Source organism: Bos indicus x Bos taurus, chromosome 10 (genome assembly GCF_003369695.1).
Source record: "Bos indicus x Bos taurus breed Angus x Brahman F1 hybrid chromosome 10, Bos_hybrid_MaternalHap_v2.0, whole genome shotgun sequence".
NCBI lineage: Eukaryota > Metazoa > Chordata > Mammalia > Artiodactyla > Bovidae > Bos > Bos indicus x Bos taurus.
In genome coordinates, this window is record NC_040085.1 from 7,880,544 (window position 1) to 7,897,236 (window position 16,693).

Below are 16,693 nucleotides of genomic sequence, written 5' to 3' on the forward strand. Positions count from 1 at the left end.
TGCATGTCATTTTATGGTCTGCTCATGTCTGGGGAGCTGGTATTATGTGCTGCCTAGTGTTTTTAATTCAGAACTTCTTTTGAAAGGAACCTTAGCCTCTCATGTTCAAGCCCTAGTTTTAATAGCATAAGCTATTTCCTTCTTATATCGCTTTGTGGGCATAGTAATAAAATAAATACCACAAAATCACTGATGAGATGAAAATTGAGCTCCCTGCTTCTGTGCAGCCATGTAGGTAAAACAGTAATTGGCTCTGATAATAACTTTTGTTCTTACAAACCAAAGTCTAAATGAGAGTCACATTTGATATATCTGCTTGTAATTACTATCAAAAGGAGGGAATACAAAGTTTAGATTGTTTAGTGACTCAAGATAGATTAAATAAATTGCTGTCTTTTCTTGAACAATTTAAGAAAATTTTCTTAAATTATTTCCGATATTTATCTTACTGTTGGCAAAAAATGATCATCTTCCAGAACATTGTTTTTATGCTTAATGGAATGATTAATTTTGTTTTTTAAAATCTATAATTGTTTTCCTTGAAAAACCTTTTTACTGGGTCTGATAATTTATTCTCATAAATATTTTCCTATACCTCTCTGTAGATTGTAAGATAAATTTAGGTTATGCATGTATATGGCAGTGATTTTCAGTGATACCATTTGACATTTTTATATCATTTAAATGTAGACTCTTAATATTTTTTAAAAGGGGAATTAAATCATATGTGCTACATATAATTTTGATATATCCATCCTTTGGTGTCAAAAGGGTAAATAATAGAATATTAATATTTAAAGGATCTTTTTATTGCTTTAGAAACTAATAAAGAATTGCTATTACAACCTGGCATTTCTGTTGAATTTCTGCTTACATTTCGATTTCTTTCCAGAAATATCTGTGTCCAGTGCCATAGAAATGTAAAAATGGAAGGGAACAACTAGATTTTAATGCCAGTTTTAATAATGATTCTAAATTTGATCGTTTTGTTTCTACACCAGTCCTATAGCCATGCAAAGTTGATGGAGCATAATAAAACTAAGAAAATGGCTATAGTTCACTGAGCCAATGATCCCAGAATTAAAAAGTTCTAACAAAGCTTAGACATGATAGATGAAGCTATTACCATCAATTTTATCCAGAATACACATTTTAAAAACACCCTAATTACAGAAACCACATCCAGTCAATATAATACATATTAGCAATTTCCCCATCCTTGGTAGGATGGAAATTATTCTGAAAGTTTAATTAAGAAGGAAAAAATTATGTTCAGGTATTAATTTCAATAAAAGAGGCGCTCAGCTTTCATGCAAAAACCCCAGAGTTGTGCTGTACATGTGGGTTACCCACACAAGGAAAGCCATTTGTAATTAGGCACTACATTATTTCTGTCACCACACGGACTTTAGAGAGAAAAGCTGTGCCTTATTTGTAACCTGTGTTCCTGCATGAGTTAAAGTGCACAATTGAGTGCAGTTACTTGGAGATTTTGTCTAAAAACTATGTTTTAAAAAATAAAAGGAAGGTTTGGAGGCTGTATTAAGAAATAACTTATCTAGACAGCATGCATTCCAAAGGTGTTTTTGTAGCCTTCCCCTTCACATTGACCTCAGGCACAGGCCATGTATGAATGCTTAGGATCAAAGAAATTACTGCAGCATGAGCTAATCTGTCTGGTTCCTATAACCATTTTAACAATTGCATCAGATCACCCTCAGAACTAGCACTATATTGAAAAGAAAACAGTGTTTTTAATTGCTCACAACACCTTTTAAAAAAAGTCACAAAGGCCACACATTGTATGATTTCATTTATAGGAAATATCCAGAATGGGCACATCCAAGAGAAAGAAAGCTGATTAGCAGTTGCCAGGCTCTGGGAGGAGGAGGGGATGAGCAGGAATTGTTAATGAGTGTGAGGTTTCTTATTGGGGTAATAAAAATGTTCTGGGATTAAGGTAGGGGTGATGGCGGTACAACATTGTGAATATGCTAAAGTTCACTAAATTTAAAACTCCCAAAAGACCTCAGAAACTCTCAGTACTACCATACTCCGTAAGTGTCAGCTTCCCTTTGAGCATCAACGCATAGAATGCTACCTTTTAGCACAGAATGCAAAACACGGGTGGGAGGTGTTGGGGGTTGATAATTCAATGGGAGACTGTCAAGTCTAGTGCCACATTTTGCAAATAAAGAAACTGACTTCCACAGAAGGAAAGTGACTTACCCAAGGTCACGCGCAGACAGTCCAGGGTAGAGCAAGACTGGATCCAGGCACCTGTCTGGTGCCCCTGCTCACCACCTCTATGCTGCCTACCCTGGTAGTCTATCTCAGCAGTAACTCACTTGAATTATTTTAAATGAGGAACACATGGTTCAAATGAGATGTGTGGGTTTTATTTTTTTCTAATGAAAGCATACATTTCCCCTAGAAAATAGCAAAATCTCTATGAAGGAGGAGATACATTTGTTGTGGTAAATTTACCAAGTCCTAACTGAGATTTACCTGTAAATGTCCCTTGAGAAAAGTGGCCACATTAACAGACCAAGGGAGCCCTCTACCTGCATAGTTGTAGTATAGATTTCATTGGGAAAATTCTTGACCTGGAAAGCTAAAACTAAATCGAGACCAGGTGTTCTACCCTTTGTCCACCTTGGTTGGCTTCTAGCAGTATTTTGGAGAAAATGAATGGTGGATTTTTATGAGTAACAGGGATTCAGAGAGGAAAATCTGCAGAAAATTCCTTTTCTGTGAATAAAAGACAAAATTAGTTACCTAAATAAAAGACCTAAAGATATATATATATTTTTTTTTCCAGTGAGAATTACATTAAAATAATTATTCTCAAAGAACTTTATACTCCTTTGAGGATATAAAATGTTAACAAGCAGTTTTGTTCATCCAGCATGAAACTTTCATTGTTTCTTTGTTTCAGGGAAAGACAGGGTTGAATATAAAAATCATGCAGGATCCTGAAAGCATCCACCACAGAGCTGCTGTAAATGCGACCTATGGAATCAGTTTGCCATACATTAACCAGAGAAAAGCAAGTGTAAGTAATGAGTGGTTTTAATGAGCTCTTATTTTTTAGAATTAAAATTCATTCATTGGTGCTATAAGACATAAGGTAGATTTTAAGAATTGAATCCTTTTGTCCTTAGAATTTTTTGGAGATGAAATGGAGTGGCATTCATTCTGTTTGTAATTAGAAATGATGAAGAAAGTGTAAACTTCTTTTTAAAAGATCTATGTATAGATCATTCAAATTTTTCTATTTTATCTGATATCCCTAAATAAACTAGTACCATAATTTTAACTAATATCAAAATTTAACAAGAGGAAGTAATTTAACAACAAAAAGAATACAGAGCTGTTAAATATTTTCTTTTGTGTACAGGCTTCTCCTAGAAAAAGAAAAAAAAAAACAACAGCAAGGCATGAGCTTCAATTATATATGCTCATATAATAGGCAAAAATTTAAGAATATTTATTCTAAATCTGAAGAAAGTAGGGGTTGATCCTTTATGTTAGCAAAATGATGAGAAGGAAAAATAATAACAAGGAGACTGTCATTAAGGAATCTCAGAGTCTGTTCCTATTTTTGCCGTTGACTTGCTGCTGAGTGTCCCAAAGCAGGGATTGTACTCTTTCTGTGTTTCAGGGTTTTCTTAGAAGAACCAAGAGTAGAGCTTGATTTTAATTAGAAAAATTATTTTATTTGAGATCATTTCTAATATTGAAAATAATTACCAAAGTGATATCTATAATTTTTAAATACATTTTTTTTAACCTTTGGCTTTTCTCCAAAGCTCTTAAATGTATCCTTCAGTGAAATCAAAACTAAAAACAAGATTAATTTTAGAATTAAATCGCAAAGCCATTTCCAACCAGCATAATAGTCTCTTAATCTTTCAAATTTCCCATGTAGACATTTTCAACTGCCTACTTCATTCATGTAACCCTGAAATATATTTTTAGTCTCTTTATATGTGCTTTATGTTATTCTAACAGGGTTGGTTTAAGAGCATTTTATCATAGAAATCCTTTTATAGCCTAAGAAATACCTAGAAAGTTAGATATTTTTATTCCTGCTGAAACTTTATTTAAAATGTCACTGTGAATAATGTGAAAGGGTTTTTATCTGCTTCCCGTGAGCCCGAAGCCCTTGAAATAAAAATATTATTTCTCTGGCTGTACAGACAGAAGCAGATTTCGCTTTCGTTGTTGGTTTTCCCCATCAGTCTAGAATTAATATTGGCTTAGCTGGGGGAGCGCTGAGGCTTTGTAGCCCAAGGCAATTGCAGCATGTCATGCAAACTTTTTCTGATGAGTATTGAAGTTTAAAAAGGCATACCTCAACATTTACAGGGGATTAAGCTTTGCTTTAATGAATCTGAACAAAAATTCTGACATAAACAGGGAATTCAAAACTATGTCCAAAATTTCCCAAGTAGGATATGTGCCTTGGATAGTGTACGCTTGTCCTTAGGACACAGAGGACTTGGGAGAGCACTTGGCCTTGTAAGATACAAGGATACAGTCAATGAGTGTACATTACCTAATGTACTCATTGTATGCTCATTGATTGTATTTAAGATCCTTTTTTCCCCCTGTAAAACTTGACTCCATAAAAATCTACACCAGATCACTTTAAAATGTAGGTACATTATGTCCCTCTTGCTCAAACTATTGGCATTTCAATCAAAATAGTTGACCCTATCATTTTACGTTGATATATGTATAGACGATGGTACTAAGTGAAAAACATATTCTCATTTCAGATTTGTAAAACAAGCATTGTGCAAAAGGTCCTATGAAAGAAATATTCCAGTGTTGGCTTTAAACAATCATGTGGAATACTTGGGAATAAATACAGTTGTGATTTACCACTTATGAAAATGTTTTTGAAAGCACGTACCCAAACTGAAGCAATGTGTCTAGCATTATGATGTATAGTTAATTAGAAAAACAGCATCAGAGCTAATTGCTTTTTATAACCACTCTAAACACTCAAAGGGGATTATTATTTGGCTGCTGAGGCCCATGTGTTTCCTTACTTCTTATGAAACTTGAACAGCTTGTCAAAAGCCTATAAGTAATCTTAGATACTTTTGACAGAGCAAATTGGAATTTGTTGCTAATTTACATTACCAGTTCCCAAAAACTGGTGTTTTCTCCATTTTATGAAGAGGTGTATACTTTCTGATAATCACAGGCTGATGAAAAGATTTTAGTGCATTTAAAACACATACACTCTACATACACATATACCCACCCCCACAAAACTGCCTTCGGAATTATATATCCTGTAACTCTCTTGTGTAAAAGCAATTTACAAAAAAAGCATTAAAAGTAAAAGTCACTGATTTTTTTCAATATATTAAATTTGCCAAATTAAAACCAAAACCCTCTAACACATTCTTGAGTAGAGCCGTACAGGTTTGCATAGATAAGAAGAAATCTGTGATTCTGTTCATACTTACTCACTGACATTTAGTTCCAGTTAGACTTTATAATGCAACGCATTAAAAGATAGACTTTATAATGCAACACACTAAAAGATCTACAGAAAATTTGACTTTGATTTATTTTTTTTAAAAATAAGGGTTTCTTAAAAGGCTTGAAACATGTATCTGTTACCATGAATTTTAAAAGAACGATTATGAATGCATAACAAAATAGCCAAACAAAACATTGCTTTGAATTGCTGCACAAATAACTCTGATTATAACTGTTATGACCTAGAAAAGAATCATAAAAACATTTTTCTTTTTGGCAACGTATGAGTTGCTGTAGAATTATACCGGTTCTTTGGTCCCACTTTCCAAATAAATAAATATATAATGCAATGTAAACTTAGAATCTTTTATTTATTCATGAGGTTGGATTTAATACTATTATGATTTCTAGATTTTATGAGTCATATGTTATGCCGTGTTTTGCACTAACTTAGTTGGGTAGCAACCACACTTCACAAATCATAGTTTCATTCTTTACTGTTTCACTTAGGGTGTGTGTAGTAATCTCTCACTGAAAGCGCATTCATTTCTGAAGTGATAAAGTAATGGAAAGTGAGGCAATTGTGTTAATGTCAAATGATTAGAAGAAGCACCAGAAGTAAGGTGGGGGTAAGTAGGAGGGGTGGGGGCAGAAAGAAGGACTATTTCACAACATGATTGTGTTTTAAGCCCATGCATATGGCCACAATTACAGTCTCAACATAATTTGGCAACGGTAGCAGAATTAGATTTAAACAAATTGATGTTACACTGCAGTAATTCAGAATGAGCTTGTTGCATTTATAAACCATAACAAGAAGCAGAGTGAATTAATAAACCCTTCTTGTCACTAAAAATAAAAAAGGGAATAATTGCTGAGATGGAGTTAACTTAACAGATGACTATAGTCAGCATCCTTTCAGCCTAGATATGGGAAAGTGAAGGTCACCCCCATCTCAGATGACAAAGAGGGAACATTTTGTTGGTAAACAAATTAATCTTTTGAAAGGTCGCCATTTGTTTTAAGTTTTTATCCAGTTCTTGTCATCTGGAATCAGAGATTGACTGTCATTTCACTAGGCAGGGGTGCAGTTGAAGCAGACAAAGCTGCTTCTGTACATATCAGCATTCCTTGACAAAACCCAGTGCCTGATTGTGATGCTATGGGCTGCTGGTTTACAGCTGTCTCCGGACAAGAATGGAGGCCCACCCCTGAATTCCAATAAGATGGGCCTGCATATTCCGCCTGCTGTAAGCTGGCCCTCTGCCCACAAGTAAAATGTATTGTAGTTCAAGCCAGCAATTATCTCTTTTACTTCCTTCTGTGCTGCTTCTGTTCCTTTTTTCCAAAAACAGATGTGGATATTCACTCAAGTTCTGCATCTCTATTCTTTCCCACACCTGCCAGGGCAGAATTTTGACAGAGGGAGCCAGCAGACAACAATCAGACGGGATTTCTGTGATAACAGTTTCAAAAGAAAATGTTGAATTTTCAGGAAATGTGGAGTCAGCATCTTGTCCCCCTCCCTTTCCCCAGGAGCATTTGGTAAATTAAATTAGTTGAACAAAAGGAAATAGCTTTAAAGACATTTAGAAATGCCACATCCTACTTATGACACACAGTCATTACCCAAGAGCTGCAATGGCATGTTCAACACCCCCATTCCTGTCACTAAAGAGAGGTTCCTCTTCAGGTTGTCTTGAGAGAGTTTCCAAGAAAACAATGACTTTTCATGTTCTTCTTGACTCCAAGCCTACTCCACCCGCGTGGTGGTGGTAGAGTGGTGTATTGGCTTTGGAGGCTAAGGTGATTGAGAACGTTAGTTCTGCTTTGGTTTGGAGTGCCGACAAACCTGGAGAAAGTGATGTGGCAAAGGCCACTGGCTCACATCTGGTTCTCTCACAAAAGCCCATCTGGAAGTGGGGAGAGGTAACTGGAGGCCATGTCCTCATCAGGTAACGCACATTCTCTAAGTCCTTGTGAACGCTGTTATTTCTTGAATTTCTGGGCTGAGATCCTGCATGCGTTCCCAAACCAACCCCACACCAAACTCCAGCCACTTTTTAGCTGGGAGCATCACATTTCTGGGTTAGACTGCCTGCTGTGGACTCTTATTAATAGAAGGAGAACCTCACAGAAATGGCCTCCATTTCCTTATGGGTAAAATGTCCATGATAAAAGAATCTCATAGGATTCTATTGAGTTTTTTGGGCTTTTTTGGCTGTGTTGGGCCTTAGCTGTGACATGCACGGGCTTTCCTTGTGGCCTTCGGACTCCAGAGAGCACAGGCTCAGCAGTTGTGGCACGGGCTCTCCAGCTGCAGCACACAGGCTTAGCTGCCCCACAGCAAGTGGGATCTTAGTTCCCTGACCAGGGATCGAACCTGTGTCCCCTGCATCAGAAGGCAGATTCTTAACTACTGGACTACCAAGGAAGTCCCAGGATTGTATTAAGATTTAAATGAAATAATTCAAAGCACTTAGCAAAGGTCCTGGTACAAATAAGTGCTCTGAAAGTTTCAGTTATGACTGTTGGCGATATCACATATTATCTTATGCCATGTTTTATACAGTCATTTAAAGCTTACATTACTGTAGGGGGTCAAGGGGGAGAACCAAAGTATCACTGAGGTTCCTTCCAGAGATTCTATTTAACATTTCACATGATGATGCCTTCTTTCCCATACTGCTATGGAGACAGTTGTCTGGTCCCTTTGTCTGTTTTTCACATCCTCCACTGCACCAAGCAGTGTTTTGCACATAATAGGAGAGGATTAATTGGTCTCATCCAGCCAGTCCTCACACTGAAGCTGTGTTACTTCTTGCCAAATCTGGAAGTGAAGTAATGGTTTTGCTGACTCTTAGTAGGCCCAGGGTATCCTCCCACTTAGCCATCTGATGAAGTTTATCTGGTGAAACCCTCTTGTTCCTGGATTCTTGTAACAGCCTGGCCACTGACTAACTGTTTCTAAGAGCCAGTCACTCTAGTTCAGTTATTCTTATTTTCCTAGTTTATAAAATGGGGATGCTAGAATGGAGGCAGTCAGGTGGGAGGAAGGGCTTGGAGTTGAATGGATCAGAGTTGGGTCCTATTTGCCCTTTTCCAGTTGTGTAACCCTAGGTAAGCAAATTAACATCTCTGATCCTCTGTTTCCTTCTTTGTAAAATCAGAATAATGGTGTTTACTAGGCTCAGGTGTTATGGGGATAATATAGATAATATATTATCGTTACGTATATTATAATTATCGATAATATATTAACATTGCTGGAACATAATAGGTGCTTAATAAGGTTCCTGTCTTTCCGGAAAATTTATGAATATTAAAAACCTCATACTTCTCTCTTTTTCACACCCTTGTGTCCTAAAAAGGATCTGATTTGGTTCTTTTCACGCTCCATTATAAGTGAGTGATAGGGTTTAATGCCCTGGTTTTCAAACCGTTGCAGAGAGCTCCAGTAAGCTTCAGGGAGCCTGCAAGCATTTAATTCATACTTCATTCATATTTCATTTAATTCATATTTCATTATAATTCATATTTATAAATAGCTCAAAATATTTAAGCTATTTTGAAGCATAATAAAGAACAAAAATACATATGTAAGTTAAACACCAAATTTTAATGCATTCGATACCATCAATGGGTTAGTTTGTGCTATTTGGTTAACTCCATGAGCACATGGGCATAGATGCGTGCATGTCGAGGTATGTGCGTGCGCACATTTGAATTTCTTTTAAGGGTGTTTTTTAAATTCGATATGGTTTATCTGTGTACCAGTCATATTTTGAAGTGCACATCCACTCATGTACACTCCTATAATAATCATACGAGATAAATAAGTGAAGATTAAATGAGCTAATACTTGTCAAGTTCTTAAAGCAGCTTCTAGCCCCAGGTAAGCATTCTATTAACATTAACTGGCATTAGTATTACATACAACACTTGTGTGCTCCCATCCGTTAAAAGCCAGGCAAGCTCTCTGGTGCACATTTGGCACAGAATAATAGTGAACTGTACAATTACAATAATGCATATTGCATCCTGATGATATAGTATCATAAATTGTTTCATTGCTCATTTTAAGTTTGGGTTGGGCCTTACTTGATTCAGAACGTGCTATACAATCTGAATTGGACGTTGCAGGATTGCAGTGTTACTTTGTTTACATCTGCAGATAAAAAGTCAGCAGTAAAACATCATCTTGGAATTTTGGACTCAGGTGCCAAACAAGATTAGATTGTTTTGAAACTGAATGAATATCTGAAAAAGAAGGGTGCTGAGATATCTGAAAATAAATTTAAATTGGACATGATGAACATCTTCAAATGGTCCATGGCACGTTTGAAAAGTACTTTTGGTCATTCAGTTCTTCAATAATAACAGCCCTCATGAAGTATGCCAGACACTGTGTTAAGTGCTTTATGTACACTGTCTTACTTAACTTTTTCACCTATAAAATACATGCTAATCATTTACACATGAGGAAGCTGAGATTAAGATTAAGCTACTTGCCTAAGGTTATGAAGTCAGGAATTCAGGATTCAAATTATTTATTAATCTACTTGTCAAATATCCCCAAATTAAGTACTTACCAACTAATTTTTAATTACTAAGGAATATGAACAGTTGTTAAATATCATTAGTAGTTTGAAACAAAAAATTCCTACTAGTCTATAAACTTCTGGATTATTTTAATTGAAGAAAATCCTGAGATAATAAATGCCATAACAAATCATTAGCTAGATATTACTTATCTATTTACGTCAGGATTTTCTCCATCTTGTGCAGGCAAAATAAAATACAGAAATAAGGTGTATACTCTGATAAATGTTAGACTGCACTATTATCCATAAATCTTGATGTCATAATTTGTCTTTATCAAAATAGCCTGTTTCCAATGTTGTAAATACATATATATTCTTATTTACGTACAATACAGCATATAACATTATACTAAATTTGTATAAAACTTGCATCTATTTACCTATCAGCATTGTATTTAAAGTTACATCTGAAAAATAGATTCTACTACTGAATATAAATTTGAAAATCTTTGGCATAGAGAATTACCTCTCCCAGGGGTTTTTGCTTTTCAACAAGAGTAAATCCTCTATTTAATTAAACCAAAGGAGTTAGACTCTATTAAGGGATTTCAAGCATGAGTGGACAAGGAGAAGAGGGATTTGGGGGGTGCGGGAAGAGAGCCTTTGCATTGCCCTGGGTTCATCCCTGGTCAGCAGCCACCTGCTAACTAGCTGGCCCTGCTCCCTGATGTGATCCAGTGTCTTGGCACTTTGTGACTTGGGCTTTGGACTTGACTTTCCATATTTGTTTGACTCTGTAGTAAGAGGTTGTGTTTCTAACCTCATAGTTTGAAAAGCTAAAAATTTGAAAAGCTTTGTAAAGCTAAAAATTAGGCAGACGGAGGGGCCTGAGTCAGCACTGTGATAAGTTTGACACAAGGGGTTCATGGATAAAACTGTACTTCAGTGTAATTGGTTTCCGATGTAAGTTATTATGCAAGTATAAAACCATTATTCTAAGAAAGTATACATAGCCTTCACCAGTTTGCCAAAGCGGTTCATGACACCCATCCACAAAAGTTAGAACTCTTTGTGATAGATCAAACTTTCCTTTCACACAAACTTCAAGTATGGGGCAAAGTATGCATCAGAACAGAGGAGTATCCTGAAAACTCTGTATTCTATATGGATGAAAGAGCTACTTCTCTTAGTTGATTGCACAGAAAACCCACCAATTGCCACTCGGATTTTCCTAAGAGTTGTGTCTTCATGAGTGAAAATATAAAACTTCATGTTTTTATCTACTGTGGCTTTTTTATTGCAAGGAGGAAAGTGGAATAGTTACAAAAATGGTAATGCTTGCAATATTACAGTGAGTGGTCTGCTTAAAATGAAGCAAAGAAAAAATACCACAGCAAGTAGCACAACAGCATTAGCCACAAGAGAAATAGGCCTAACAGAATTGTTTTTTTTTTAATCATAGCCCAGGTTAATTATCTACTGAGGGGTACTTGAGATGAAAAAATACTATTGTTGTGTTCTCCAATATTCTAACCCATTGTACCTTAAACTGTACTTGAATTCAAGTATACATTCTTGCTTTTTAAAACCTCTTTGGTAGAAAAAAAGCAAGTATCCACAATCCACAGCGGTTCACCCTATACTTTCTTTAAAAGCACAGTTTCTGGATCAGAATGTAATGTAAGCCCAGGAGGTATCTACTTGGAGACGATACCTCTCATTAGGCCGTGGAGTTGGGATAATATGTCAGCAAAACACCTGATTTAATTCCCATCTCTACCTTCGATGGTAATCTGAACAAATCTGTTTACAATTGGTAACTAAGAGATCTGAAAGTGTGCAACCATGCACACTCTTAGTGGAAAGAACCACAGATTGAGACAAAAGTCAGAGCACTAGGGTGCTCATCCTGCCTCTGCTGCTGCTATAAGCCTTCAGAGACTACATCACTTAGCCTCTAAAGATTGTATGCTGAGATGTCAAATTGACTTGTTCAGAGTCATCATTACAGCCACAGCCCCAGTGATGCAAGTCCCAGATTAACATGCCTCCTTTGGTGCCTTGTGGGACCACCATTCTCTCAGGGGAGGCAAGTCGTGATCAGTGTAACTGACAGATGGAGGCAAGCTTCAAGATAGGCCTTTGTGAAACTGATGGACATGGCTGAAAGCAGACCTGGTGTGTATTTTAAGCACTGGAAGCAACAGAAGCAAAGGCAAAGGTGGAGAATAATGAAGGTAATGGAGGATGGCTTAGAGATTTGCCCAGTCATGTTGACTTTTTATAAAGCAAGGAGCCAAAAGATGTGGTTCGATGTGTAGAGCCAATTGATGGATGCCCTGGAATGGGCCACTGAAATCTAACTGTGTGACCTCCATCTAGATCATAAAGAGAAGGGCTTAAGGCAGACAGTTTCTGAAATTAGATCACTTCTCCAGATGCTCTAACTGAAGGGCAGCTTGAGAATTCTCCTAGACAATCTCTCTCCCTTGATGTCCTCATTGGTTATTAAACTTTATTTCCTATCCTGTTGGGTATAAAGATTTCTTGAATAGCACTATCTGCTGAACTTGAGAGAAGTTCATGAAAATGCCTGATCAGAGTTCTACAGGCAGCACTTAACCTTTTACTTACCCTCTGTCTCTTTCCTATGAATGGCCACTGAGAGCTGGCTGTTCTAGAAGGATGGCTGAGACTTCCTCCTAACCTCTCTCTCGGTGCTGATACTGAATACCTCACTGCCGCCTAGGACTCTGCCACAACCCTGTCCTGTCTTACCTCTTCCTCCAGTGCTGGTCAAAGCGGGTCTTGTTTGAGACAGGAGTTGTGGAGAGAGAAGGTTAAAGAATAGGAGTGGTTGATGCCTCGCCAATGCTTGCTGCCCTTCTCTCTGTCTTCTGCCCCCAAGTCACGCACTTCCTCCCGGTCAGTTATCAGCATCAGTACTCCTCCCCCACATTCAGCCTCTTACCAGCTCCCTGTGGTCCTGTCTGCTCATGCAAAGAAGCACCCAGGAGACTATCACAGTCCAAGTGTTTCCTAAAACATGGGTGTGTTTCCAAACTTATCATCTGTTTATACTAAATGGTGTCCATTTGATTGGCTTTTTCCTTCCTGAGTTTCTCCCTCTTTTGCAAGGAGTAAAAACCCTAAGGAAATCTTCCAAGTGTTCTTGTTTAGAACAGGAATCACAGAAGTAAATCCTCTTAGGCCCGCGAGGTGATAACTGACTGAAATGACCAGGTCTAAGAGCTGGGGTGCTGAACTGAGGAGAATGGCCCTTCTGACAGGAAACAGCTGCCTCAGCTCCAACCCTTTGGCTGGGTTTTCAAAAGAAGCTGGAAACTTGTATTCACATTTTTGGTGAAATCTCCTGATTTTCAAATATTTGCTCTGATAATTTAAAAAACTCTTTGACTACATAGCTATATCTGTCTTGCAGGTCAGCAATTGGCAGTTGAGAGCCCCCTGGAGGGCTAGTACTTGGGTGCAGCACAGGGTACAGCACTCTATAGGATTAGAGGTTGATTTTGTCAAAGTTGATCAATCTCTTGGGTGCAGCTGGACTCACAAGAGGCTGATGTATAAACTGGAATTCTGCTTTATTTATTCTAAGGAGGGCTATCGTGGCCAAACAGACCTGAATGTTCAAGTCAGCTGATCTGATGAGCATATTGTGCCCTTATTACAAAGCTCCACAGAAAGCCCTGCTAGAAGCCTGCTTGGTGAATAGAGAAACTGACTAAGGGTAATTAGCTGGACGATCTTCACGGTGAACAGCACCACACATTTATAGTCTGATGCATCCATCTGTGAAGCAACTCCTGCCAAAGGGATATGAGTACATCCCTGTGAAGTAAGTGCTTTATGGCACTGAGCAAATTTGATTCTCTGATTCAACTTTTTATAATAAATAGCTACTGTCTGCTTGGACTTGATTATGTGAATTACATTGCACTGTGATGAGCTTCTTAAACCGACAACCACATTTATCCCCTTGGAATAAGTGATATTACCCCCATTTTACTGATTAAACAAACAAACTGTGGCTAAGGGAAATTAAGTTACTTGCTCCAGTCTTACAATCAATAAGTGGTAGAATCCAGATTCAAATCTAGGCCTACCTGATGTTAGAGCTTTCTTTTCTTTTCTCTCTTTCTTTCTTTTTTAATATTTCTCTCTTTGCTTACTTGGCTATGCCAGGTCTTATTTGCAGCATGCGGGCTCTCTAGTTGTGGCATATGGGATCTAGTTCCCTGAGCAGGGATGGAACCCGGACCCCTTGCATTAGGCAGCACAGAGTCTTTGCCACTGGGCCACTGTGGAAGTCCCTAGAGCCTATGTTCTTAACCAATGCCTTCCTCTTTACTAAGAAAGGGCAAGTTGCTCAGTTGTGTCCGACTCTTTTTGACCCCATGGACTATATGGTCCATGGAATTCTCCAGGCCAGAACACTGGAGTGGTTATCCTTTCCCTTCTCCAGGGGATCTTCCCAACCCAGGGATCAAACCATAGTCTCCCACATTGCAGGCAGATTCTTTACCAGCTGAGCCACAGGGGAAGCCCAAGAACACTGGAGTGGGTAGCCTATCCCTTCTCCAAGGGATCTTCCCGACCCAGGAATCAAACTGGGGTCTCCTGCATTGCAAGCAGATTCTTTACCAACTGAGCTATCAGGGAAGCCCTCTTTACTAAGTTCCTGGTAAAAAGACCACTCACCTTCAGCTGACTCTGGTTTCTTTGATGAGACTAACTAGACCACATTCCAACTTGGAGCCTGAGTCTTTCACGTTAAACCTCTACATGGAGCTGGCCACACTGATAATTTAGTTATTTTTCTGGTTTCACATTCAGAGTTGGGGTTGGGGTGAGGGAATATATCTCCTTGTCACTACTATAAATTTCTTCCCAAGTAACTGTATTACCCAGAAGAGGAAAGAGTCTCTAGCAGGAAGAAATAGGATGCATATGGGAGAAAAAGAGACAGATAAGAAAGGTGAGAAGGAACCAGTCCATAAAGAGAAGTATTCTTGGGGGATTTCCTGATGAGATAGCCTGCTTCGCTTGTCTTCCCCTATTTCCCAAGCCACCAGAGCCATAAGAGCAAGAATTCTCCTTTTCCCATGCCTTGCTGGTGAGAGGTCCAGAAATTTCCAGTCATTAGGTTCAATTGTACTAATATCTCGCATGAGTTTGCCTAAGGATCTTACCAGCTTAAGATGTTTCTAAGAAAACTTCTCTGAGTTTCAAAGTACTCATTTCCAATTCTAACTTAAATGGTCCTATTGTTACAGAAGGTTGTCAGGAGAAGCTGTGAACTGAAAACAGGCAGTCACCCCCAGAGAGGTAGCTGATACCCAAAAAGTCCTCTTCTCCACCCATTAAAAGATGCACTTGATACCTAATATTGGAGTCATTCAATATAAACACAATTTAGGGGAAAAGAGGATTGACTTTCAGTGAAGGATTTTCAAAGCTGTTACCTTGGCTTGGAATTATCATTTAATGGAAAACACTGAAATCTCAGGGGAAGTACCTGTCGCCATCTTTCCATAGTTTTGGGTTTATTATTCCATTTACCAGTAGTTTCAAGAGTAGGACCTAGATTTTACTAGAGGAGAGGGTAATTCCCCCACAACCTTGGGGGGAAGTAGAACTCTGTTCTAGTCTGGAGCATTTACAGGACACACAGCTGTGCTTCCAAGCAGAGCTGCCCTCTATGCTGAAATGTATCACCTGCTCGGGAAAATGCACATTAAGTAACACGCCTGAGTCCTTCTCTGTGTTGGGCATGGTGTTAAGTACAATATACATGGACTATCTCATGCAATCCTTTAATCCTACAAGTACTATTACTACTTTCATTTTGTATTTGGGGAAACTGAGGCAAAGGTGGTTAAATAACTCACCCAAAGCCACATAGCTCAAGGTCAAAGGGTCATAATTCAAACTCAGTCAGTCTGACTTCCAAGTTAGCATTCTTAATATACCACCTCTGGTAGCTTTGCGGATGGTGATACTGACCCACATCCAAGGAACAGAGCTGGGACCCTGCCCAAAATTAATTCCTTGATGACCAAGAAATTTGTGGAGAAATGTCTCTACCTTGGTCTGGAAATAAAAGTAAAAAATCAAACCACTTAGTGATAAGCTACATTAACTTAAGGATTAGAATAATAAGAGAAGCTGGTACTTTTCCCCCCTAGTTGTATTGAGATATATTTGACATGTAATGTTGTGTAAATTTAAGGTGTACGATGTCATGATTAGATACATATATTCCTTATGAAATGACTATGAGAATAAGATTGGTTAGCACATCTGTCATCTCACATAATTATCTTTGGTGTGAGTGAGTGTGTGTGTGCTGAGAACATGTAAGATCTATTCTCTAGAGTTGGTACTTTTAGCGTGAAAATTTTCCCCAGCTAGATTGTAAACCCGTTTGAGAGCAGGGACCATATTTCCAACATCAAGCAGAGTGCCCTAACTGGCCAGAATCCGGTGAAAATTAACTCTGATATGTGTATGTGGTTAAGGATTTTGAATAGAAAATTGTTAGGGAACTGTATAATTGAGATAGTCTGTGTTGAGTTAAGTAATGAAATACCATGTACCTCATTTGACTACATTTGTAGAGCTCTCCT

At 38.0% G+C, this 16,693-nt stretch overlaps 1 protein-coding gene across 1 annotated transcript in view; it reads left to right on the forward strand.

Annotated features, from left to right (window-relative positions):
- IQCH (IQ motif containing H) overlaps window positions 1-16,693 on the forward strand; it is a 217,321-nt gene that overhangs the window by 34,360 nt on the left and 166,268 nt on the right. The window contains 1 exon segment of the mRNA XM_027553044.1: window positions 2,939-3,055. Within this exon segment, the coding sequence (XP_027408845.1) occupies window positions 2,939-3,055 (117 nt within the window).